Genomic DNA, 23,286 nt, shown 5'->3' with positions numbered 1-23,286 from the left:
ACAGCATTTCCTTCACAGCCCACCGCCCCAGGCTCAACGGGCCAACCCTCCAGGCTGGGCTGTCTGTGCTCGCTAGGCTGGGCTGTCTGTGCTGTGCTCGCTAGGCTGGGCTGGGTGTGCTGTTCTCGCTAGGCTGGGCTGGGTGTGCTCGCTAGGCCGCCCCCTGCGCTGAGCCCCCGCCGGCGTCCCTGCTAAAACTCACCCGAAAACTCCACGCAGCGCCAGCGCGGGCAGAGCGAAAACCCTCAGCAGCCCCAGCTTTGCGGGAAAAACCCCCAGAGAGCGAAATTTAATCCCGTTGAGCCCTTCGCACACCTCCTCTCTTTAATCCTCACCATTGAACCATTGAACCATTGAACCAACCAAACCAGCCAGACAAGCATACAATGGGCAAACGTGACCAGAAACGTATCGAGCACGAGCTCTTGGACTTGTTGAACGACAGATCTAACCGGAACAAGTGTGGTGAATGTGGTGCGACGTATCCCACCTGGGCGTCGGTGAACCTCGGAGTGTTCCTCTGTGGCCGTTGTGCTTCCGTACACAGAAAGCTGGGAGACGATGTGTCTGTTGTGAAGAGCCTTACGCTGGACAGATGGACAGACGATGACATCGACAGCCTAGCGTCGATGGGCAACAAGAAGGCCAAGCAGCTGTGGAACCCGAAGGATGTTCCCTTCCCTTACGACGACGATGACAAGGATGAGATATTCATGTACGTGAGAAACAAGTACGTTCTTGGTAAGTTCCGGTATAGTGAGCCCACCAGTGAAGATTACAACCTGGGGAGACGTGGTGACAGCGGCAGCAGAGCGAGAAGCAGATCTCGCGGCCAGTCTCTAAGCAGTGGTTCTCGTGACGTTCCGTCGTTGACACATCGGGACATCCCTGAGCTGAAGCGCATCAAGTATCAGAAGTTGGAGCCGAAGCTGAAGAACATGGGGTATCGTAACACTGATGATAACTACGAGGCGCTTGTGTTAGCCAAGGGAGACTTGAACTTGGCGTCGAAGATACTGGATAGTTCGGACCAGTCGAAGCCTGCGCTGCCTAGAAGACCGGGCACAAGCCAGGGAAACCCATCAACATCAGCAGGTGCTCAACAGGCCTCAGTGCAGGCGCCAACGTCCTCATCGAGTTGGCTAACTGGAAGTGCGACAGGCGTAAGCACACCTGGATCTCTCAGCGTTACTGGAACAGGGTTAATGACAGAGCCGCCACAGCAGTACCTGGACCCTGCTACTGGTGTTATCTATGTGGACCCAGTTCAGCAGCAACAATGGGAGCTACAACAGCAACAGCAGCTACAACAGCAACAGCAGCTACAACAGCAACAGCAGCTACAACAGCAACAGCAGCTACAACAGCAACAGCAACAGACAGGATACGCACAGCCTCAGGCAACTGGCATCAACAAAGCTCAGTTGATGGGTCTCTATAGTCAGCCAACGAACGTTCAGCAGTCAAACGGGTTCTTGCAACAGGTACAACAACCCCAGTTACAGAGCCAGCCATCGGCGATGAGCATTCAACAAACCGGCCTGTCATACCAGCAACCGCAACAGCAGCAAACTGGGATGACATTCCAGCAAACTGGGGCGTTTCAACAACCTCAATTACAGCAACAGCACTTTTACCAACAGGGATATCAAGGCTATGGATACCAATGAAGTTCCTATTCGAGCCCAAAATCACCATGTGTGAATCCTTGTATCTTATATAACGTCTTTTCTGTTTTCAAACTTCTAATACCTACAATGTCGAAGTATAATACCAATAATTCCATCAATTTATAGAAACTTCAACACAAGCATAAGACCTTCATAAGTAAACAGCATATTATACATAGATCGTACAGTTCATTTCATTTCTTCAAGATCTTTCTAACAGAGTCCAAAAAATCCATTGGATGTCCCAAGTCCAAATACCTAACCCAAAGTTCTCTATCAACGTTTTTGTCGTTGAGCTTCCTCAGTGCATCCCAGCCAATGACATCAGAGATTTCAGATTCGTTACCATATAGTCTATAGCCAATCTTGTCGAATAGAGTGAGAATACATCTCCACAAGAAAGAGTCACCTTCAAATATGTACACGTCCATGATTACACTGCACATCTCCAGGCTTAACAGATTGGCAAACATCGTTTGCAACAGTGGAACCAAGTACCTCTCCGGTGGTAATCTCAAATCTCTTGTGATATGCTGTGAAAGCCTTGGATTTAAGCGACCAAAAGTTCTCAAGAACGATTCTGCCTCCTTGTGAAATCTATCCATATCTTTGGCATATAACGACTTCAAGACATGGCGTTGGAGTAGCCCACAGAGGCATAAGTAAGTCTCATTCACGGACTGGACGTTATAGAGTAAGATGGATGCCAATGAACAGAGGCCCTTCACAGGTGCCTTTATATCGTTTTGAACATAGTACATCGTTAAAACCTGCAGCAGAGGTTGGTTCAATGATGTTTGAAATGAACCAACATCGATGAACACTTTGTCAATTTCATCACTTAGCTTTTGGACCAACGGGGTGTTTGAATCGATCAATTTCTGAGCCTTTGAGCGTAGCTCGGGCAGAGTTTTCAATATGGAAGCTGATTTCACAGCCAACAGCTGAACCCATGCGAACTTACGATACTTGTTAGGAACCCCTGATCTCCACCAGACTTCCCTTGTGGAAGACTTCTCAATCATATCTTCGAAGTTTGGAATGATTTTCCTCTCCCAATAGAGGTAGTCCTGCGATTTCAACCTGTCCAGCTCCTTTATATGTTTTAAACGTGCTTGTTCATTAGCCAATTCCGCCTTTAGAGCCTGAGATTTCAGTCTTTCAACTTGTCTCAAATGTCTCTGCGCTTCAACCTTTGGTTTTGGTGGTAGGTGGGAAGGTCTTGTACTAGCCAAGAGCTTCTGTTTCATAGCACTTGGTGGGATATGGGAGTCTTCGATCCCATTGGCAACTTCGATCTGATTGAGCAAGTGCCTTCTTGCATCGTACTCTTGTGAGACGTGAACAGAATCAGACTTACAGAATTCCATGGTTAACTTCATGGCATCGTCGTTCATAACGTCCAGCTCAAAATCCGAGTTCAGATCGTGTGAGTTACCAGAGCTCATGATACTGGAAGTTCTCGTAGTGTCAGAGGTGAAACTCATAAGCTTCTTAGAACCAACCATCTTTTGGTTCTCTGAGAGCTGCACCAGAGATTGTGATAGCGGAACATCATACATGATGACAGAGTCGTCCAGTTCATCGTCCTCATCGTCATCTCCATTCGTCAGCTTGTCATCCAAGTCTTGTCCTCTGATTTCCCTACTCTTCTTGAGCCTCTTCGAAGGTGAGTATTCAACCTTCCGTTGCACCACCACCGGGTTTGGCTGTGCGGTGTTGCTCATCTTCGTACTAAGTGGACTATTCTGAGCCCTGGGCGAGTCTTTCACATCCGGCATCGGCAACGTCTCATACGAATTATCATTCATCAGCGCCAGCGACGACCTCAAGTTGTTGCTGTGTCTCTGCTTGTACATGTACGCCAGAGGAGACTCTCTGCGTGGTCTGTGGGCACCAACAACGTTGATGTCCACCTCGTCAAATCCTTCACTCATTATCACAACCTTTCCCGTGCCGATATAGTGAGAGGGTGAGTTCGAAGCCAAAGCACGCCGTTGCAATAAATATGGATGGAGAGTCGATCGGCTTCTTCTTCCGTGTGTCAAAGATGAGCTGTTGAATTCCAGGAACCCCGGCGGGTATCAAATAGTGATTCAACAAGGCTAAAAAGGGCAATAACTAAACAATGCCGAGAGCCACTCCGCGGTGATCTAAAAAAAACACACACACAACTCGCACACAACAACCAGCGATTTTACGGCTAGGAAGAGCAATTCTGGTGGTGCAAAAAGACGATCTGGAGGGGGCCTTTTGACTTGGGATCGACAACTGGGCTTCAACAATGGAGTTGATGGAAGAGATGATAAAATGCAACGAATATTTGCTCCAATCTCAAAGGCAGAAGAGGAAGGTTGAGATTCCCTCAAAGGTTCGACGAGCGTCTATTTTTGTCAACATATGTATGTGGTTTTCGAACTCTCTGCAAGGAACGCATAAATGGTAGGACCACGCTAAGAGGTTTTAATGGTAGCGGACACACAGATGCGGTTCTGGAACTTTATTTTTTGGTGTGTGGGTTTTTCCTTCGGAGCGACGCGAAAGTCGTCGAGGCCGCGACGCGTACGCGTGTGGGCGGATTTTCATTTACGTGCGTATCTTGAGTAGTGCGACGCGTCGCAGCGTGTGAATTCTTGTTCTGTCTTGGTGCTGGTGGATCTGGCGAGCTTCAGAGCGATGGTATGCGAGTGAATTGGGGTTGATTTTGGGTTATGGACCAGCTCTATGTCGTATTACGTAGGCGCTTATCAGAACAGCCGGCACAGGTGTTGGTTGTATGGACTGACTTGAGGTCTCTTTTCAGTTCGTTATGGTGTGGAAGGGACTGTCTAGTATTATCAAGCGTGTTTGTACCTTTGTATCACGAGTGGTAACCCTGCGCTATGAGTACAATAAGGTGCTCTCGCCTTGCAAGGCGTTGGCTTATCAATCGTTGGAGATGGTCAGTGGATATACGTCAAACAGACGTTGAACTTTGTACCTTGACTGTGGAAACAATTCATATATCGTGTACGGTCCCAATCACGACACGCAACGGTTGACCAACCATAGCTCACTCTTCGACAGAATATTACAGCCAATGGCATCGACTAACAGTAGAGCCTACGGAGACGCTATACACCGCTAACAAACCCCACCCATATTGAGTGCTCCATACATTTCAAGATGGAACACACGTTGGCCGCACGCTTTGATGGATGCCATCAGCCCACCAATGAAAACAACAATAGGCAGCAAGACTGAGAACAACAATAGACAACAAGACAGAGAGCGCCGGAAGGTAATGATCAACAGACGTGTCACAAGCCACGGCCCTTGTTATAGCCATCGGACAGTATTACAAATGTGTGCAATTAACAAAACCAGCAGAGCGTGGGATTTGTCAACAGTGTGTCCTCTACCGAATATGATTTCTAAGTGATTGGAGGTCGAGGTTCAAAGCTTCTTATAAGCAACAAAAGTGGGTGTTTCTTCCAGAAGATGATTGCCATCTCTATTTAAAGAGGCTCGCTCCATAGAATATCGAGTCGTGAGGAACTGGTATAGTGGATACATATACACGCATACACAACACACACACACACGAATTATGTCTGGCTCTATCCAATCCGGTCATGTGGGCAAGATCACATACCTGCCGCTCTCAGAGATAAAGAGACCCATTCCACCAGTTCTAGACGAATCAAAAATCGTTGCCATGGCTTCGACACTTGAAGGGAAACCTATGGCATCGAGCACGTGTACCTTAGAGCAAGCCGTCAATGCCAATGGCGAATTACCTCCTATCGATGTTCTGGCAGTGAGGGAGTCAGGACGTACCTACTACTTTGCCTTTGGTGGGTGCCATCGCTTCCAAGCGTATGAACGCGCTGGTGGAGGTAAGGTGAAATGTAAAGTTCTTCCAGCTACGAAAAATCAACTCAAGTTATACCTGGGTGGATCTCTCGATGCGTTTTTCCCAGAGAGCTCTCCAAGCACTAAGCCTGATGATTCAAACGCTTGAGCGAAGGACAGACAGGAGCGAAAAACACACATCGTTTGAAACATGTATAGTGCACATATGTACAGTGCACACATTTACACCCAAAGGTGTAAACGGTATATGTACGGGGAAGCTATTGCTAGTTCAGACACCAGGGCGCGATATCACATCTACACGTGGACTATACGATAAGATACGGTACTATATGTACATTGATAACTCCAACGAACAAGGCAAATCAGCGTGCAGGGCAGGACACTTAGAAGAACACTACGAGTCAGCACATGAGCCTTGGTGTACTGTTTAGAATTAATGACACGTCCCTCCAGACCAGTTTGAGCGAACTGAACCCGTGTAGAACATAGGAGCGCAAGAGCGTTGTGTACATTTTACTCACACACCGCTCAATGCTGGCATAATGGCTGATAACTGGATAGCGAGTAGCTGTTCCAAGCGTTTCTCAGGTACAGCCTTGCTCAGCAATTGCCAATTTTTCACCCTCACATGAACACTTGTGCTCTGCCTAGTGAACAAACGTCTCTCCTCCCTCTCGTGCTCCAATGTTTCAACACTAACAGGCAGAACAGTCCTCCCGCAACTGTTAAAGCCCCAAACAATAGGGCAGGTGGTCGTGTGAAGCTAAGCGATGGTTGCACAGCCTACAGCTTCAACACGTTTCTCGGTAGCGGGCAACACAAAACTGCATGCAGGAAGCGCTCATGCATAAAAAAGCAAAAAACAAACTTTATGACGCAGACAATTTGACACAAAACTCCACTGCAGATAAAGCCGAATGAGTTGCAGATAGGCTGGGACACGTGGGCTCTCTGACAAGGGGTCACCAGAGAAGTGCACACGGAGGCAGCACCGACGGTACATGAGTAGGGAGCAGGAGGGGAGTGTTGGACGAAAGGGCAATGAGCGCGAGAGAGAGAGAGAGATAAGAAACAGTGGAGCCGGTGTTAAAGGAGTGGCTCTGTGTGGTGTTGCTAGGTTTGAAGCTTTGGTCACCATCAGAGTTAACCAATAGATACCTCCTTACATCACTGATGTACCCAGATCCATTGTGTAAAGGAACAAAATTTAGCTGTGCACCAACAAGTTTTCAGCTGACTCCAGCACGTGCACTTACATCACAGACCTGGTCAGGCGAGCGTTTCTGTTGTGTAGAGGATCATGTGCAAACTGGCGAACATGCGTTTCCACTGCCCGTCTATGGCTATCGGTATCAGACCTTGTGGGTTGGAGAGCCCGACCTGGGAAGGTCCAAATCAGACGTAATCAGTGACGTTGAAGGTACCATTGAAAGAATATCGGGACATGAACATATGTGAGAGAAACTCAAAAGACATCAAACCACACGAGACAGCACAATGATCACTCGCTAAACTTATAATTATTCTACACGGAGGCACAGATCAGGTCTGGTGAGCTCCAATGGTCGCTTGTTTCAACGTTCTGGTTCGCACTCAGGTCTCATTAACCTTCAAGCCTCGACTGATTGTCATTCGGTCTACAGTTTAAACACATGCACACACAAAGCAGAAGCCCTGCAAAGGGTATGTATCTATACGAACGTTGTCTGAGCACCAATCGTGTGGCATTCGGGTGCGGCAGACAAAGCAAGGACACGTTTATCGATAAAGTGAGCTTTGGCGTTCGCCACTGTTGTTCGCCTGATTGGAGGAGTCGTCTGCTCCAGTGCTCCCCGTTCTTCTCAGTGGACCTCGCAACGGTTTCCCTCGATAAACTCTTAGCCCATGTTGATACCGCTCTCATGCTCACTTCTGTGACGTTATGTAAAGAAACGCAATGGCGTTTTCATAGCTGACCCGGTCTTCAGAGCCCAGGAAGACTACCTTCAACCCAACCCCAGAGGCAAACCTCCACCCGTTTATCACTACACTTCACCACAATTCGCCAAACCTCGCGATATCACACTCAACGTTGGCCACAAGCCAACTCTACCACCGTAGTTCCAGGTCTCATGACACACCCGTGCACGACACGTACGACTGCCGCCTCTTCCTCCATTAGCCCATTAGCCCACGCGCTGTCCCAGGCCTCCAAGCTGGTTAACGTCACAAGAGCGGAAACTTCTCATCTACAAGAACCGCTGCAGACCTCCTGTAAACTCCCAGAGAGACCCCCCGTGGGCTCAATTGTTTCTTTTCATGCTTTTGTTTATTTTTTCGCCTGCGATCCCCACCAAGAAATTAGGCAGAGTTCAGGCGATCGCTTCCCAGGGAGAGCAAAAACGTGGCTGCCCACTTCAGCAGCAGTTCAGGCTAATCGGGCCCTCCCACCGTCCCGCAAGGCAAAAAACACACCAACCACATAATAAAAAACTCCACCAAAATTTGGACCCTTACATAGATCAACATGGGGCTAACGTCTTCCAGGGACCACCCTCTACATGGGCACTCACATTACGTCGAACACACCGGTATGATGCCCGTACTACCAGATGCTTTTTACTGGCACCAGGCTCACAACGGCTCTCCGCCCAGTAAAACACTCCAGACTTGCCCATTTCAAGTCGTGCAACGTTTTAAACCTAGCGCAAGTCCGTCTCACATTGCCAAGCCCAAGCCTGTTTGAGCATTTTCACACTGTTTTCAGCCAAGGAATGTTCAATTCTGCTGAAGTTGCTGTAATTTATCTGTCCAAACTTGTGTGAACAGCTTAGAACAGCTAAGAATGTCTAGGCATGAAAAAATTTCTTCGCCAAACCTTGGCTGTGGCCATGTATGACGATCATACATACATGGCTTTGTATTGGGTAGCCCATGTGGGCCCTCGATGGCCGCTTTCCGTCGTAGTGCGTGCTGAAAAGTGTAGATGGTGTACGTACATACGCCGTTTGGGCTAAAAAGGCCCATTTTCACTCCTAGGCGGCAGTTCTGGCTATATAAGGAGGGGAGATCCCTGTTGTGGTTGCTGTATCCAAGTGTGGTTGTTGGTTCATCATCACGTTCAAGCAGATCCACAAGCAGCTGATACAGACGTTATGGCTCTCCACCAGTTTGATTACATCTTCGCCATCGCGGTGATCTTCGCCTTCTTGGATGCCTGGAACATTGGTGCCAACGATGTTGCAAACTCGTTCGCCTCCTCTGTCTCCTCCCGTTCCTTGAAGTACTGGCAAGCTATGATCCTTGCTGGTCTTATGGAGTTCTTGGGAGCCGTTCTTGCTGGTTCCCGTGTCTCCAGTACCATTAGAAACAACATTATTGATATCAGCGAGTTCAGCGATAAGCCAGCTGTTTTGATGTTGACCATGGCCTGTGCCCTTGTCGGTTCCTCTCTTTGGTTGTCCCTTGCTACTTCGATTGGTATGCCGGTCTCTACTACCCACTCCATTGTTGGTGGTGTTATTGGTGCTGGTATTGCCGCCGTTGGTGCTGAAAACATCCACTGGGGCTGGTCAGGTTTCTCCCAAATCGTTGCATCTTGGTTCATCGCCCCAGCCATTGCTGGTTGTTTTGCTGCCATTGTTTTCTTGATCTCTAAGTACGGTGTCTTGGAGAGAAAGCATCAATTGAGAAACGGTTTCTTGCTGATGCCATGTTTGATCTACCTTACCTTTGCTATCTTGACCATGTTGATCACATGGAAGGGTGCTCCAAATCTTAACTTGGATGACTTGTCTACTAGAGAGGTTGCTGGGTCCATTTTCGGTGTCGGTGGTGTCGCATTTGTTCTTTACTGGATCTTCATGTTCCCATACCTTAGAAGAAGAATTGTGCACGAGGACTGGAGATTGAAATGGTACCACATGGCTATTGGTCCATACTACTACTTCAAGTCTACCGATGACATCCCACCAATCCCAGCTGGTCACGAACTGGTTCCAGATTACTACAAAGGTAAGAGATTCCAAGAGTACGACAACAACGGTCCGGTTGACATTGAGTCCAACGCTACTGAGGACAAACAAGCGCACTTTGACCAAGATGTTGAGGACTTGGAGAAGAAGTACGACACCGAAGAGATTGTTCCAACCCAGACCTCTGAGGCTGCTACTACTGCCCCATTGGAGCCAAAGCAAACCACCAAGGAGTTGTGGCTTTCTATGTTGAAGAAGCCAAGCCAATGGCCACGTCTCTTGTGGTTGATTGTCATCCACGGTTGGACTCAAGATGTTATTTCTAACCAAGTCTCTGCTACTGGTGTTCTTTCCAACGATATCAAGGACATGCACTCTCGTGCCAAGTACTACGACAACAAGATTGAGTACTTGTTCTCCCTTTTGCAAGCCATCACTGCCTGTACCATGTCTTTTGCCCACGGCTCCAACGATATCTCCAACGCTGCTGGTCCGTTATCTTCTGTCTACACCGTTTGGAAAACAAACACCACTGCTGCCAAGTCCGACGTTCCAATCTGGGTTCTCTGTTTCACCGCTGCTTCCCTTGTCCTTGGTTGTTGGACCTACGGTTACAACATCATGAGAAACTTGGGTAACAGATTGACCTTGCAATCTCCATCTCGTGGTTTCTGTATTGAGCTTGGTGCAGCCATTACCGTCACCATGGCTACTCAATTGGCCATTCCAGTCTCCACAACCCAATGTGCGGTTGGTGCCACCGTGTTTGTCGGTCTGTGTAACAAGGATCTCAAGTCTGTTAACTGGAGAATTGTTCTCTTCTGTTACTTGGGCTGGATTGTTACCTTGCCATGTGCCGGTCTTGTTGCTGGTATCCTCAACGGTATCATCCTTAACGCCCCAAGAGCAGGTGTTACTTACACCATGTCTTAAGCTGCCGCAAGGCGCTTAGACTGTGCATTGGGCTTTCTATATGATCACCAATCTTCTTGTGTCTTGTTGGTCAAATATCACCATTCTTATGCTCGTGCATCTCTCTCTACATTGTTCTAGAGCTAGAGACAAATAGTTGTTGTTTTCACTGATGTTTTTCATTATAATTATAATGCAGGTCCCGTTTACTTTATGTTTCAGCCATGCCCTCGTTGATGCTTTGCCTAACGATGAGCTGTAGCGCACGCCCCAAAGCTCCTGAAGAAGAGTCCTTCGCGGGTGTAAATCCATGCCAACATCGGATCCGTACAGGCTCAATACCAGCGCGCAACATACGGGCAGATTCCTTGCCACGGTGCACAGTCCGTGGCTTCCAGAACAGAGCCCACCTGCCTGCGCCTTGCCATCGGGGTGTGCCAGCCCTCACCACAGCGCCAGGCCACTACACGGAACCTCACGTAGACCTCACGTAGACCTCACGTAGACCTCATGTGTGTGTACACCAGACGCAGCAACGTACGCTCAGATCTGGCGCGAGGACAACCATCGATAACCCACCAAGGGCTCTTGTCCCGTCCAACAGCCCTGGTACGCCCACGCCTCCACAACGCTCAAAGACAAACAAACACAGACAAACAGACAGACAGACAGACAAATTCGCGAAACAACGCCAACGTCTGTGTGCGCCGGCAGCTCCTTACCGAGATGATCGCGCACAAAAGAGAGCCCGGCTCCGTTGATCTCGTTGACCCCAGCAACGATGCCTCTTGATTGGCTGCGCGAGCCACACATTACATAAGCGCCCCTACGCCGATTACGTAATCTGGATCACGAATTGTACGGGGAAATAAGGAAGAGCCGCTAGGGAAGAATTGGCCACGGGCCACAGAGGTCATGCACTTTTTCTGTTGAGTGCTCAATCAGCTGCCAACTGTCGATGCGTTGTGGATCGTGAATTTTTCCCTCTGTTCTTTTATAAAACTGAAGGGATTTCTCTTTCTCCTTCTCCTCTCCTTCTCTGGTTAGTTTTGGCCTGTATAAACCAGCTTTCTTGTTTCAATTGAATTTGATTGCCCCCTTTTTGGTTTAACAACGCCCTATACACTTATACACAGACAACGATGCTCAGAAACATTGCCAGAAGATCCTTCTCCTCCACTGCTGCTAACCCATACAAGGTGACCGTTCTCGGTGCTGCCGGTGGTATTGGTCAGCCATTGTCGCTCTTGTTGAAGCTCAACCACAGAGTCACTGGCCTCAACTTGTACGATCTTAAGGGTGCCAAGGGTGTTGCTGCGGACGTGTCCCACGTCCCAACCAACTCTGTTGTCCAAGGTTTCACTCCAGACGAGGAAGGTGGCTTGGAGAAGGCGTTGACCGGTGCCGACGTTGTCTTGATCCCAGCTGGTGTTCCAAGAAAGCCAGGTATGACCCGTGATGACTTGTTCAACATCAACGCTGGTATCGTCAGAGACTTGGCCTCCGCCATTGCTGACCACGCCCCAAACGCCGCTGTCTTGGTCATCTCCAACCCAGTCAACTCCACCGTGCCAATTGTCCGTGAGGTGCTCAAGGCCAAGGGTGTCTACAACAAGAAGAAGTTGTTCGGTGTCACCACCTTGGACGTTTTGCGTTCTTCCCGTTTCCTCTCCGAGGTTGTCAACACTGACCCAACCACCGAGAAGGTCACCGTTGTCGGTGGTCACTCCGGTTTGACCATTGTCCCATTGCTCTCCCAAACCAAGCACAAGAGCGTATTGGAGAGCAACAAGGAGGCCCGTGAGGCTTTGACCCACAGAATCCAATTCGGTGGTGATGAGGTTGTCCAGGCTAAGAACGGTGCTGGTTCCGCCACTTTGTCTATGGCCCAAGCCGGTGCCCGTTTCGCTGGTTCCGTCTTGAAGGGTTTCGACGGTGAGAAGGATGTCATCGAGCCAACTTTCATCGAGAACCCAGTCTTTGCCTCTGAGGGTATCGACTTCTTCGCTACCAACGTCACCTTGGGTCCAAACGGTGTCGAGCACATCCACGCTCTTGGTGAGCTTGCTGACTACGAGGATGAGATGATTGCTGTTGCCAAGGAGACCTTGAAGAAGAACATCGCCAAGGGTGCCAACTTCGTTGCTCAATCCAAGTAAGCTGGAGAATCCACTGAGATTTGAGTAAGACTATTTGTTTATTATCATTTCATGGAGCTTTCACCGTTGTGATTTGATACCATGATGTGTACATAGATTATTTATTAATATGCCTTACTCATTACTTGGCTTAAATCTGATACATATTTATTCTTTCCAATCATGAAGATACTGTAGAGAATTTGACACTAGTCACTCTGGTCTGTGATGCTGCTTCCGATTCTTCCCTAGAGGGAACGAGTTTGAGTGATGCAACCAATTTTGGATTCTTTCGTTGTGATGGAGAAGCGCAATGCTGGTACCCTTTATGTACTTGCTGCTCCCGGTAATTGACCTGTTGCCTTGGGAACCTGGTGATAACAGATTGCCATCTGGAGAACTTGACATGAGCAAATTTGAGATTCCAGATGATATTAGTGCTTCTGATGAAACGGCACTGGAGAGTGGAGTTTCTTCTTTATCTTCAGGGATGAGTCCATGTCCAGCATGAGGGTCTGATACGCTTTTAACAGCACTGTAGACGGATGAGGAGGGCTTGGGGCCCTCAGTCAGGGCTGTTAACACCAACTCTTTAGAGCTTTGCACGGAACTTGTGAATGGCATGTAGTTTTCTGCATTGGAACGAGTAGAGCCTGTCGATATTGCGCTGGTGATTGGAGCGTATTTCAGATTTGGCAGAATGCTTTTCAACTCAGGCACGCAGTCCAACAGAGGTGACTGCGCTTTATTGATGTCCTCCGCCGTACGAATCGATTCAGAATCGCTCGAGTCGAGTAGTGATGGCATTCCAAACACCTCTGCGGCCAACTGCTCCAACTGATCCAGCTCTAATGCGTGGATTGGGGAGAAGAGTGGTATCTGGACGTCGTCTCTGAACCTTGAGGTGGAAAATTCGTCAAACATTTGCTCTATATTGGTCTTGTATTCATTATAGCAGCTGAATTCGCCTAGCTGCTGCTTACTGCTTGTTAGGAGATGAGAATCACCGTGCTGTGTCTCATCCTTTTGCTTTCTAAACATTGGCAATTTGAGCCTTTGAAACCAATGGTGTCTTCTCTTCATCTTTACCGCCGTCTCCTGTACGACTGAGTCCAACGACACCAATTCATGACTCAAGACCTTGGAGGCTGCTGGCGTGAACATCGCTGCGGAATCGCCATTGAGAGACTTGGGACTGAGAACGGGCCTGACTTGTCGCTTCTCTTTCAAGATCTTTCCATCCAGGTCATGCTGGGTGTCGGCTAAGACGTTTGCGTAGTTTTCGAAGCTCATCCTGGTGTGACCGTTGCGCTCTGAGAATAACGGCACGGCTTCCATTGTACCGTCCACTGTTCTATTCGCCACCAGCACGGTACTCTGTGGATCTCAAGAGGAGTGAAAACGGGTTCGTATTCCCTTCCTCTGTCCAAAGAGGTTGTTCAAAACAGGTGACACAAAATAGACACACGAGAGACAAAAAGACATCCCCGACGCACGATTTCTGTGGCAGAGTTTTCACAAGCGTCATTATGCCCGAATCAGGAACGAGAATTACGCCAAAATCTGCGAGGCTGCAAACGCGTCACGAAAATTTGTTTCATGATGTGCGTCACGAAATTTCGCAGTTTTGTTCTGAGACAAGGCAATTTAAAGGGCAAGACAAGAAGGCTTACGTTGGGAGAATGAAGAGTCTTAGCTAACGTGCGAAATTATGGATAGAGGGCGGGTTACAGTAAGGGCTTTCTGTGTGTGCTGTATATGAGTACAGTGTATGATGTACTGGGTTCAATGTTCTCGTAATTAGATCAGAATCCAACCCAGTGGTGGTTGGAAGTAGATACAGGTGTGTTTGGGTCACTTTTGTCGTTTGCACATTTGCATTTGCGGGAAAATGTACCACGCTCTGGTGATTCAATTCTTCCGCTAATCACAACGATAACAGCTGGTCAGGACGTTAGTCAAGACATGGTGATCCAGAGTTTCTCTAGTTTTACACCCAAGAAAGCCTTCCAAAGGATGTTTCACACCCTCAAGACATTTCAAGGTGAAAGCAAAAAAAACACTGGGCCTTGCGAGGCAAAAAAAAGAAAGAAGGAAAGAAAGAAGGCTGTATCTATCAGCTGGTCATATTTGGATCAATCCATCAAATAGGCGATTATTCACACCCCTGAATGACCGTCTTAGTCTTCTCCACACTGTAATTCCTCACATTTACACTCCATGAAAGGTCTCTACAACGCGACCCTCCACTTCTCTCTGCTGTGCCCTCCCGTGCCCCCTCGCTCGCTGTTTTCTCCAGCCCAGTGCTTCCGGAATATACATGCGCAGCCTCACAGCCTGATATTAAAAACTCAATTAACCGGCTACTACAACCACTAAGGCTAAAGCACGTCGATCCAATCTACAACGGTTGTATATAATAATCAGCATGCTTTATTATTTCTCCTCGAGTCCTCTTCGCCTATACCGTTGCAACCCCACAGATCATCGTGAGTAGGCACTCACTCCACTGCACTTCGTATAATTCTACAAGCTGCGAGTTGGAATCTCTCTCTTGCAACGCGTGCTGTTGTCGAACGACACCTTCCTTCAACCGTGTTGTGCCCGTCTCGTCATGTAACCTTCGTCCCAAAGGCGACAGCCACCTAGAACATTTTCGCCAAACGCAGAAGGCTCAGCACCATCTCTCCCAGGACCTTGCAGAAATCACCTCGACGCGCAGAGGGAGAGGGCCAAAACGCCAAATTTAATCCATTGGCTGCACTAAATTTAGTTCATAATTTCTCTGCTCTTTTCCTCCCATTTTCGATTTAATTATGCGTTTGTTTCCATGGTTCCAACGCTCATCACACTGCGACCGATCCACTTTGTCTTGCTACCCATATGTCCCGAAAAAAACAGCCCACTGGATAAATTTAGACCGTAGCAAAGGTTGATTAAATCGTTAACTACGCACGCACATGGACTCACACACCACCACCGCCCCCTCCCCCAGTGTGCGGTAGCGGCCTCTCTGCTCCCGCCAAATCTTGCAAAGACGCTGGGCGCAAACTGGTTGTTCCACGGTTGAGCAGCTCATGCTGTTGGGACGAGAAGGCGCATAGCAGAGGGAGCAAACGAGAAGCAAACGTCAGTTGCGGCGACTGAGCGATGGTGGAGCCCACCAGGTCTGCCTGGCCTCGCTGTACGCCCACGAGCCGTCGTTTACGAGGCCCTTTGTTCTTTATGGCGTGCTGTGTACTTTGCGTAGAAAGTGGTGGTCTGCCCGTCTTCCTGCCCGTCCGCCTAGAACTGTCCGCCTAGAACTGGCCCGCTGGATTTCGTCGCTTTTCCTCCTTGTAACGTTTTTTTTTTCCTTTTTCCTCTTTGTCTGCAGCGCGTTGTGTTATAATTCAGTGTGCAATTCAGTGTGTCTGAGCGAGTCACTGTGAGGCCTGTCGTGCTGTGTGTGTAACTGCGGTCATCTCGTGCCATTTCACTCTTAATTGAACTGGTCGTTGTATCGTGCGTGCCTTTTATTACCAAATTTTCGGTGTTTTTTCTTCATAGGGAAGATTGGCCTCTGAGGATTTCACTCTTTACTCTCACTCGACGGTGTGCGACGTATCACATAGAACAGAACAGGGGCTTTGTCGTCACTTTCCTCGCCTTTCAGGTTCAGCTGTGTGTGCGTGTCCTCTTCAGACCTTTTCCTTTCAGCATCTCGCAGCCTGCGGTTCTTGATCTGTTGCTCATTCTCTGACTGTTAGAGTGGCTCTGATCGTTCCGATGAGTTCACCACCATTACGCCCGCATAGATCACCAACGCCGATGTTTGAGCTCTCGCCGATGAAGCACCCTTTGGTGGAGGAGCTCGCCTTCGACAGAGGTGGCGATCTGGCGAAGAACGATGCCGATGATGCGCCGGGGATCTTTGTTAAACACGAAGGCTTTAACGAGGAGATGGTGCCGATATCTTCAAACACGTTCTTTGACGTTGGCGTGGTACGGTACCCAACACCGTCAGGGAACAGTGTGGCACTCGATGATGGTTATCCTTATCAGCAACCACAGCAGCAGCAGCAGCAGCAGCAAGAACAACTGCAAGGGCAGAATCCATATGGAATCGCAGAATATGGTCAGGTGTATGCTGAAAACATGCCTCCTATTGAATCAACTATAATTAGCACCATGGACAACAATGATAGTACGCAAATGTTGGGGTCCTTCCCTGAAAACAGCGGGTTTGTGCCTCAGTATGGGCAAGTGGAGAGGAAGCAGGCAGTGGCATCCACATCTTCACAGCAACGTCAAACAGTGTCGATTACACCATCATCATCTCAACTACTTTCCACGCCTATGCGGTCGGGTTCACGCCGTCGTTCTTCAACAGTGAACTCGAATTCACCTCTGCTGAGACAGACGCCGTCTCGTATCACCAAATCTCACCGAAGAACACGTTCCCGTCTTTCTCTGGATGCTTCAGGTGCCGCAGCTATCATCACTGAAACCCATGAAGGCAGATCTCCACGCTGTAACCCTTTCTACATCCCATCGTCGAATAACTCCCCAAGAGTTGCATCCCCAGTGTCAACGGCGTCGATGACACCAAGCATATACCAGGACGAAGAAATCATACAGCATGAACCCTTATCGTCTGTTTATCCAATGATGCTTCATCATCAGGACTACGCTACAGCAGCCAACTTATCATTGCAGATTGCTGGACAGCATCTTGGTGTTCAGCTCGAAGATCCACCATCGTTCCTTTCAGACCCAAGTTTGTCCGAGTCTGCTGTTCCACAGGTGATTCCCCAGTTCCCTGGAGACCCTTCACAGTCCTATATTGATCAGCAAGTTCATCAGCAGAGATACCAACAGCATAAGCATCAACTCGAGCAGCAACAGCAACAACAGCAGCAGCAATTGCAGCAACATCAACAGCAAACTCAACAGCATCGTCGTCAATATCGTCAAGATTCCAATTCACAGCACGAAAAACGTCACTCGTCTTCATCAACTAGAAAAAATAACGAAAGGCCGGTTCAACGGCCTCCTAACCAGTTGCCAAAGATTTCGCAACCTTTAGCGACTCACCTCTCGAGATCTCATTCTACTATCGACCTCACTACCCACGTTGCACCTCCAGAGATCACCAAGTACGACATCTTGGTTCCAAGGAAACGTCTTGCCAAGTCACAATCAGCGACGGACATCTCATCTGATGGCAAAAAACCTCATCAATGTCCGCTCTGCGGTGGTATATTCCAAAGACCAGAACATTTGAAGAGACATATGAGATCCCATTCCAGTGAGAAACCTTTCGAATGCGATGAATGTGGTAAAAAGTTCAATAGAGCAGATAACATGAAGGCTCATCAGAGGAAACTACACGGTCGTGATATATGATAAAGCTCTTTTATCACAACTCGTGCTTTCAATTCAATTCCATCATACCTGAGAACATCGGCATACAAAGGAATCCACGTACGGGAGAGAAGACCAAGAACAAGAAATATTGATCTCATTGAAGAAGAATCGTATTGATCAGATTCACATTCCTTTCATATACATTTATTGCATTATCAAAATTTTGGGGGAGCAAACAACTATATCGTACTGGTTGTATAACTAAACGAGAAGAAGACATATATACTGATTGTATATACCATGTACATCTTGTGTAGTTACTAATAACAAGATAAGACTTTTACATCATCATCTGTTTAAAAAGGAATGAATCAATCATTAGAGACAAAAAAAAAGATGAAGAGAGACTATGATGGAATTACAAGATCTCTCTGATTGCAGCATCAGTTGGAAAGGTTTCAGCAGTGTGCATGACATTGCCTGCAGAGTTCTGGAACTGTTGATGCTTCATAGCAGCCAATGCGTAGAAGATGGCACTGAACAGGAGGAAGATAGCAGGCACAATCAAAGACGTTGTCATCAGAATGATCGAGCACCATTGGATGACGGACATTCCCAAGTAGAAGATGGCTCTTGGCCAATTCTGGTTGAATCTTTTGATAAAGGCATTGAAATTATCGGACATTGGACAGATCTTGAGGAGAAATGGGATCTCGACAAAGAGAAGAACCAGCCCTTGTACTCTATCACCGTGTTAGAACTGTCTTCATAGGCCAGGGTAATAGCACAAGATACTTACATCGCGATGATACCAAACACAATCACAGCGTTAACATGAAACAGATTCGCAATACCGAGTGCCAGGCAGAGAATGACACAGAGAAGACCATTCCTTTAGACACCACACGTGTTAGTACCACATCCACTAGTATGAGCTGACATCGACGTAGAACTTACCATTGTCCATACACGCTAAAATGTACTCGTTAGTACGCTGTTCACCAGCACGGAACGGAACCACAGGAGACCACCACCTTGAGAGAGTGTGTGTTCTGTGGGGGGAAGAGCCCTGAAACCGACTCACCTGAAGTTCTTGGACAACAAATCCGCTTTGATTCCTTGAAAGTTGATGAAGCTCAGTACGTTCAGCGCCATTGTATCGCGATTAGTCGGTCTGAACAGGTGATAAAGCTCCTCAATGTTGAACGACAAGGTGTGTGTGTGTGTGTATTCCTTTGTTTTGATACTGCGCACTGTTCTGGGCTTGGTGGTGTAAGCACAACGTCATCAGTATGACAATTACGCTGCTGTTCTGAAACTTACGCTGGAAGCTCTGCTAACATCCGAGCCTATCGCACCACCCTCTGCCTCATCACCACCCCCGGGTCACGCCTGGGAACAGCACTATACCTCTCAATTGAAATAGGGGCCGTCTCAGTAGCTTACGCGTAGCATCCTGACTATCAATGAAGTCACCATCAACACACTGTAACCCTCTCTGAACACCCAATGGCCCCTGCTGAGCACTGCTCTGGCTGCTATACGAGAGCGGTCCGAGGCCATCTCACCCTCGGATTTCGGCGCACGTTTTAATACCCGCTACCCAGGCCCTGTTCATATTGGGTGATTTGACCATTTGTTTACTCTCTGATAGTCGTCTACAGCGCGGTGTTCGCATTGAAGGATGGTCGTTATGGACGTACAGACCGATGACGATGCGTATCTGAGTGGCTCAGAGGCGGACCTGGATTCTGGGTCCGAGTCTGACTCAGTCAACTCCTTGGATCAGCAGCTGAACGGCATTGGCTCTTTTGCAATGTTGAGGATGCCATCCTTCTCATGGCCAACCTCACGCAAGGAGCCGGACGTTGCTCTTGAAACGTTGTCAAGACGTGAACAGCTGGCCAACCTTATCGACGATTTGAAGAGTGGATTCTCTTTGCAGAGCGCGCTGGATAGGTTTCAGACCATAAGAACGATACTAGAGAGCCAGGTCGATGAGGCAATAGCCAATAACGTTGATACCACCGACGATGAGCAGCAGGACGAGGCAGAGCCGTATGTGATCCATAAGGCTACAGAGCCCAAGGAGACTCACTTGCTAGATCAGGTGATTATACCGCAGGATAAGATACCCAAAAGGCGTAAGAGAAGGCATACGCTCAAGGACAATAACTTGACGAAGTTAACTGAAGGTCAAAAGAAGGACGAAACCCTGCTGAGAGATCGGATTATGCAGATTAGGGGACTTGATGCTACTGATGAGGTTAAAAACAGGCTTGTTCAAAAATTGATGATGGGAGCTCATTACGATAAAGTGAAATTCTTGGATGAGAACGGTGATGAAATATTCCACATCAATACGAAAACTGCTTCCAAGAGGAGTGAAGATGTCGGGTCTGAACACTATGATGGGGATGATGGGGATGAGCACGATGATGATGATCTTGTGCTGATCAATGAGGATGATAAGGAACCAACTTTCCACGATGATAATGAAGAGACATTTGGGTGCGCACACTATCAGCGTCACTGTAAGATGGAGTGTCCTACTTGTAAGCAATGGTTTACATGTCCCAAATGCCACGATGAACAGGTGTCTACTCACAAATTCAAGAGGGAGAAGACTAGACATGTCATGTGTATGCATTGCTCCACTGTTCAACATCCATCGCAATTCTGTGAAGCCTGTGATGTACAGTTTGCGCATTATTTCTGTGACAAATGTAAGCTATATGACGATGATGAGTTAAAAGATATCTACCACTGTGATGACTGTGGCATCTGTCGGTTAGGGCTAGGCCTTGGTCAAGACTTCTTCCACTGTCAAGGCTGTAATGCGTGTCTTTCGATTGAATTGCAAGATGATCATAAGTGTATTGAACGTGCTACTCAATCAGATTGTCCAATATGTGGAGAATACATGTTCACATCTACAAGACCAGTTGTTTTCATGTTATGTGGACATGCAATACATCAAAGTTGTTTTGATGAGCACTCAAAGCATTCCTACAAGTGTCCATCGTGTCAAAAGACTGTTTTGAATATGGAGGCACAGTTCAGAGTTCTAGACATGGAGATATCTCTACAACCATTACCAGAACCGTACTGCAATTGGACATGTGTGATCACTTGTAACGATTGTAATGCGAAATCGCAATGTCGATACCATGTCCTTGGTCTGAAGTGTGACAATTGCAAGAGCTACAACACCGTCCAACAGAAACTTGTCAAACCAGAGGAGAGTGATTATGAGAGTGATATCTCGACAACAACAAATAGGTTAAGACAAGCACTGCCGATGAGAAATCTCAGAAACTTGCCCATTAGCAGCCATCTCTTGGGTACTAACTTTGCCATTGAAAACGTTGCAAGTGGAGACGAATCCCCTACACATGAAGACCGTGTTTTAACAATTCCGCAGCAGTTCTTGAGCAATTTTGACAGTTACATCAACAACATGGAAGACTCGTCAGATGATGAGGAGGACGATGATGATGTTGATTTCCTAAGAGTGAACAGGGCTATCAAAGACCGTAGGAAGAAGTTAGAAAATTTTGGTGCCAACATAGAAACACATACGAGCATTGACAACGATGGTATGGGGGCTGGTATTGCCAGCGCAGTTAAGGACTTCTTGATGAGCACCAGGGTTGGGCAATTAATCGACGAAGCTTATGATGATAACGAAATGACTGATGATGAGTTGATGATTAATGGGTTTTGACACACGAAATGCACGTTGTCGTTAATAAAAGATACATAAGACCAACGCTTCAATTATAAGTACATCAATTAAACATACATAACGTGTGACACCATGTTGGTGAATCATTTCTTTGTTCTTCTTCTGCCTTCAAAGCCTGCTCTTTTTGGTGCAATTGAGGTTTTGAATGTTCTGAGTTGTTTGATCTGATTTTTACGTTTAACACCTTTGTTCGCCTTTCTGATTGCCAAATTCTCCTCTCTTCTCTTTTGCTTTGCCTTTATTTGATTCTCAACGTGATCTTTACGGTCTCTCCATTCGATCTCAGAACGTCTCTTCTGGGCTTCTTTACGTTTGATGGCCTTCTTTAACAACTTCTCATCGTCTCTCAGCTTCTGTCCCTCAGCTGCTGCTAAAGTTCTGTTCCAATTTTCCCTTTCTGCTATCTCCTGTTTCTTATCCTTAGATAGATTCTCCAGCTTTTGCTTCTTTTGTTCAACCAACTTGAGATGGGCCTTCAAGTCCTTCTTGGCTGGACCTTTCTTCCTGTCGACTCTTACGTTTTGTAAATCTGAAGTTGCACGAGTGTTCTCGTCAAAGACGATGTTCTGATAGATGACGTTATCCGATTTGTCCTCTTCTTCAGCTTCACTGTCATCGTCATTGTTGCTGTCGTCATCATCGTCATCGTCGTGGCCTTCTTCTTGCAAGCGATGACGCTTTCTCTCTGCGCGGGCCTCAGCTTTCTTACGACGTTCTTCCAAGATGGCCTCACGAGAAGATGGTGCGCCGCTAGCCTTCGAGCCAGGGGCTTTACGTTTCTCCTTCATGAAAGTGATCTTTGAGGCAAGTTTCTCCCTCAAAGCCTTAATCGACTCCTCTTTCTTTCTCTTTTCCTCGTCACTCAAGTCCTTACCGTTTTTCTTCTCCTCGACGGGCATTTCTTCATGGTCAGACTCTTCGGATTCTTCGACAATCTCATTTCCCTCGTCATCAAATATGATATTCACCTCCTCTTCTTCTTCTTCATCCTCGTCGGACTGCTCCTTTGGAGCAGCTCTCTCGTTCTCCTGCTTGGCCTCCTGAGCCTTCTCCTGCTTCTTCTGGCCTGGTATCACTACAGGTTTGGCAGACTGTGCCCTCTTCTTCAGCACCGCAGCCGCAGTGCCGGCCTTTTCACTCTCACGGGAAAGCTCCGGATCCAGCTTCGCCCTCTTGTTATTGTGCGCGTCCTCTTTGGACTGCTTCTTGGCCTTCCATTGCTCCTGTGTATCATCGTCGTAGTAGTACTTTGCCGGGATTAACGACAAGAGACCATCAAACGCTGATGAGTTGGACTTGAGACGTTCCTTCACAACACACGTTAGTATCTACAACAGCACACAGCACACGACCACCACCGCACAGACACAGAGAACATACCTCCAATGACGAGCTCATTCTCCGTCTTCCAATTAATACCGTCCACTGAGTCCAGAGAGATGGCCCACTATCGTTAGCTGCAAAGAAGCAAAAAAAATTCTCGAGAGGTGCCAACCCCATCGGTTAGGGGACACACGGGGAGTAATCTCGCCTGGTGCAGAGCTATGGCAACCACCGTAGCTGTGACCACCTGGCCATACGCTTGGGTATGCTGTTGAGCCCGGCTAGAACCGGTTGCCGTGGAGGAACGGCCACCAACATCATCATCACACTGGCCA

General features: G+C 47.8%; 11 protein-coding genes across 11 annotated transcripts; 7 read left to right on the top strand and 4 right to left on the bottom strand.

Annotated features, from left to right (window-relative positions):
- Positions 1-370: 370 nt before the first annotated feature.
- On the top strand, positions 371-1,787 carry CYBJADRAFT_142015 (ArfGap-domain-containing protein). Its single transcript, XM_020213186.1, has one exon. The coding sequence runs from the start codon at positions 387-389 to the stop codon at positions 1,668-1,670; it is 1,284 nt and encodes a 427-aa protein (XP_020069210.1). The 5' UTR covers positions 371-386; the 3' UTR covers positions 1,671-1,787.
- CYBJADRAFT_168840 (uncharacterized protein) lies at positions 1,772-3,947 on the bottom strand. Its single transcript, XM_020215527.1, has one exon. It carries the CDS (start codon positions 3,605-3,607, stop codon positions 1,865-1,867), a length of 1,743 nt encoding a protein of 580 aa, XP_020069209.1. The 5' UTR covers positions 3,608-3,947; the 3' UTR covers positions 1,772-1,864.
- A 1,018-nt stretch (positions 3,948-4,965) lies between these two features.
- Positions 4,966-5,995, top strand: SRX1 (sulfiredoxin). Its single transcript, XM_020215526.1, has one exon. The coding sequence runs from the start codon at positions 5,260-5,262 to the stop codon at positions 5,671-5,673; it is 414 nt and encodes a 137-aa protein (XP_020069208.1). The 5' UTR covers positions 4,966-5,259; the 3' UTR covers positions 5,674-5,995.
- A 1,540-nt stretch (positions 5,996-7,535) lies between these two features.
- Positions 7,536-8,092, top strand: CYBJADRAFT_23579 (uncharacterized protein). The gene has a single exon (XM_020217593.1). It carries the CDS (start codon positions 7,640-7,642, stop codon positions 7,991-7,993), a length of 354 nt encoding a protein of 117 aa, XP_020069207.1. The 5' UTR covers positions 7,536-7,639; the 3' UTR covers positions 7,994-8,092.
- A 463-nt stretch (positions 8,093-8,555) lies between these two features.
- PHO89 (Pho89p) lies at positions 8,556-10,896 on the top strand. The gene has a single exon (XM_020217199.1). The coding sequence runs from the start codon at positions 8,663-8,665 to the stop codon at positions 10,412-10,414; it is 1,752 nt and encodes a 583-aa protein (XP_020069206.1). The 5' UTR covers positions 8,556-8,662; the 3' UTR covers positions 10,415-10,896.
- A 585-nt stretch (positions 10,897-11,481) lies between these two features.
- Positions 11,482-12,552, top strand: MDH1 (malate dehydrogenase MDH1; the record flags this gene model as incomplete). Its single annotated transcript, XM_020217198.1, has 1 exon — positions 11,482-12,552. Exon 1 carries the CDS (start codon positions 11,536-11,538, stop codon positions 12,550-12,552), a length of 1,017 nt encoding a protein of 338 aa, XP_020069205.1. The 5' UTR covers positions 11,482-11,535.
- Positions 12,553-12,744: 192 nt separating this feature from the next.
- On the bottom strand, positions 12,745-13,869 carry CYBJADRAFT_163745 (uncharacterized protein; the record flags this gene model as incomplete). Its single annotated transcript, XM_020213795.1, has 1 exon — positions 12,745-13,869. The coding sequence occupies one exon, from the start codon at positions 13,867-13,869 to the stop codon at positions 12,745-12,747; it is 1,125 nt and encodes a 374-aa protein (XP_020069204.1).
- Positions 13,870-17,742: 3,873 nt separating this feature from the next.
- On the top strand, positions 17,743-17,919 carry CYBJADRAFT_130223 (C2H2-type zinc finger protein; the record flags this gene model as incomplete). Its single annotated transcript, XM_020212903.1, has 1 exon — positions 17,743-17,919. A coding segment is annotated over one exon (177 nt), but the record flags the coding sequence as incomplete, so codon positions are not given.
- Positions 17,920-18,298: 379 nt separating this feature from the next.
- On the bottom strand, positions 18,299-19,084 carry TVP18 (Tvp18p; the record flags this gene model as incomplete). The annotated part of the gene is made up of 4 exons (XM_020213416.1): positions 18,965-19,084; positions 18,838-18,852; positions 18,680-18,772; positions 18,299-18,623 (listed from the first exon to the last, which is right to left on the bottom strand). The coding sequence occupies exons 1-4, from the start codon at positions 19,033-19,035 to the stop codon at positions 18,299-18,301; spliced, it is 504 nt and encodes a 167-aa protein (XP_020069202.1). The 5' UTR covers positions 19,036-19,084.
- Positions 19,085-19,345: 261 nt separating this feature from the next.
- On the top strand, positions 19,346-21,775 carry CYBJADRAFT_168836 (RING finger and CHY zinc finger domain-containing protein). The gene has a single exon (XM_020215525.1). The coding sequence runs from the start codon at positions 19,574-19,576 to the stop codon at positions 21,605-21,607; it is 2,034 nt and encodes a 677-aa protein (XP_020069201.1). The 5' UTR covers positions 19,346-19,573; the 3' UTR covers positions 21,608-21,775.
- On the bottom strand, positions 21,712-23,026 carry RRP14 (ribosome biosynthesis protein RRP14; the record flags this gene model as incomplete). Its single annotated transcript, XM_020216579.1, has 2 exons — positions 21,712-22,935; positions 23,009-23,026. The coding sequence occupies 2 exons, from the start codon at positions 23,024-23,026 to the stop codon at positions 21,712-21,714; spliced, it is 1,242 nt and encodes a 413-aa protein (XP_020069200.1).
- Positions 23,027-23,286: the final 260 nt, after the last annotated feature.

Source organism: Cyberlindnera jadinii (assembly GCF_001661405.1).
Source record: "Cyberlindnera jadinii NRRL Y-1542 unplaced genomic scaffold CYBJAscaffold_12, whole genome shotgun sequence".
NCBI lineage: Eukaryota > Fungi > Ascomycota > Saccharomycetes > Phaffomycetales > Wickerhamomycetaceae > Williopsis > Williopsis jadinii.
Note: the sequence above shows the minus strand (reverse complement) of the source record. Positions and strands in the feature narration are given on the sequence as shown.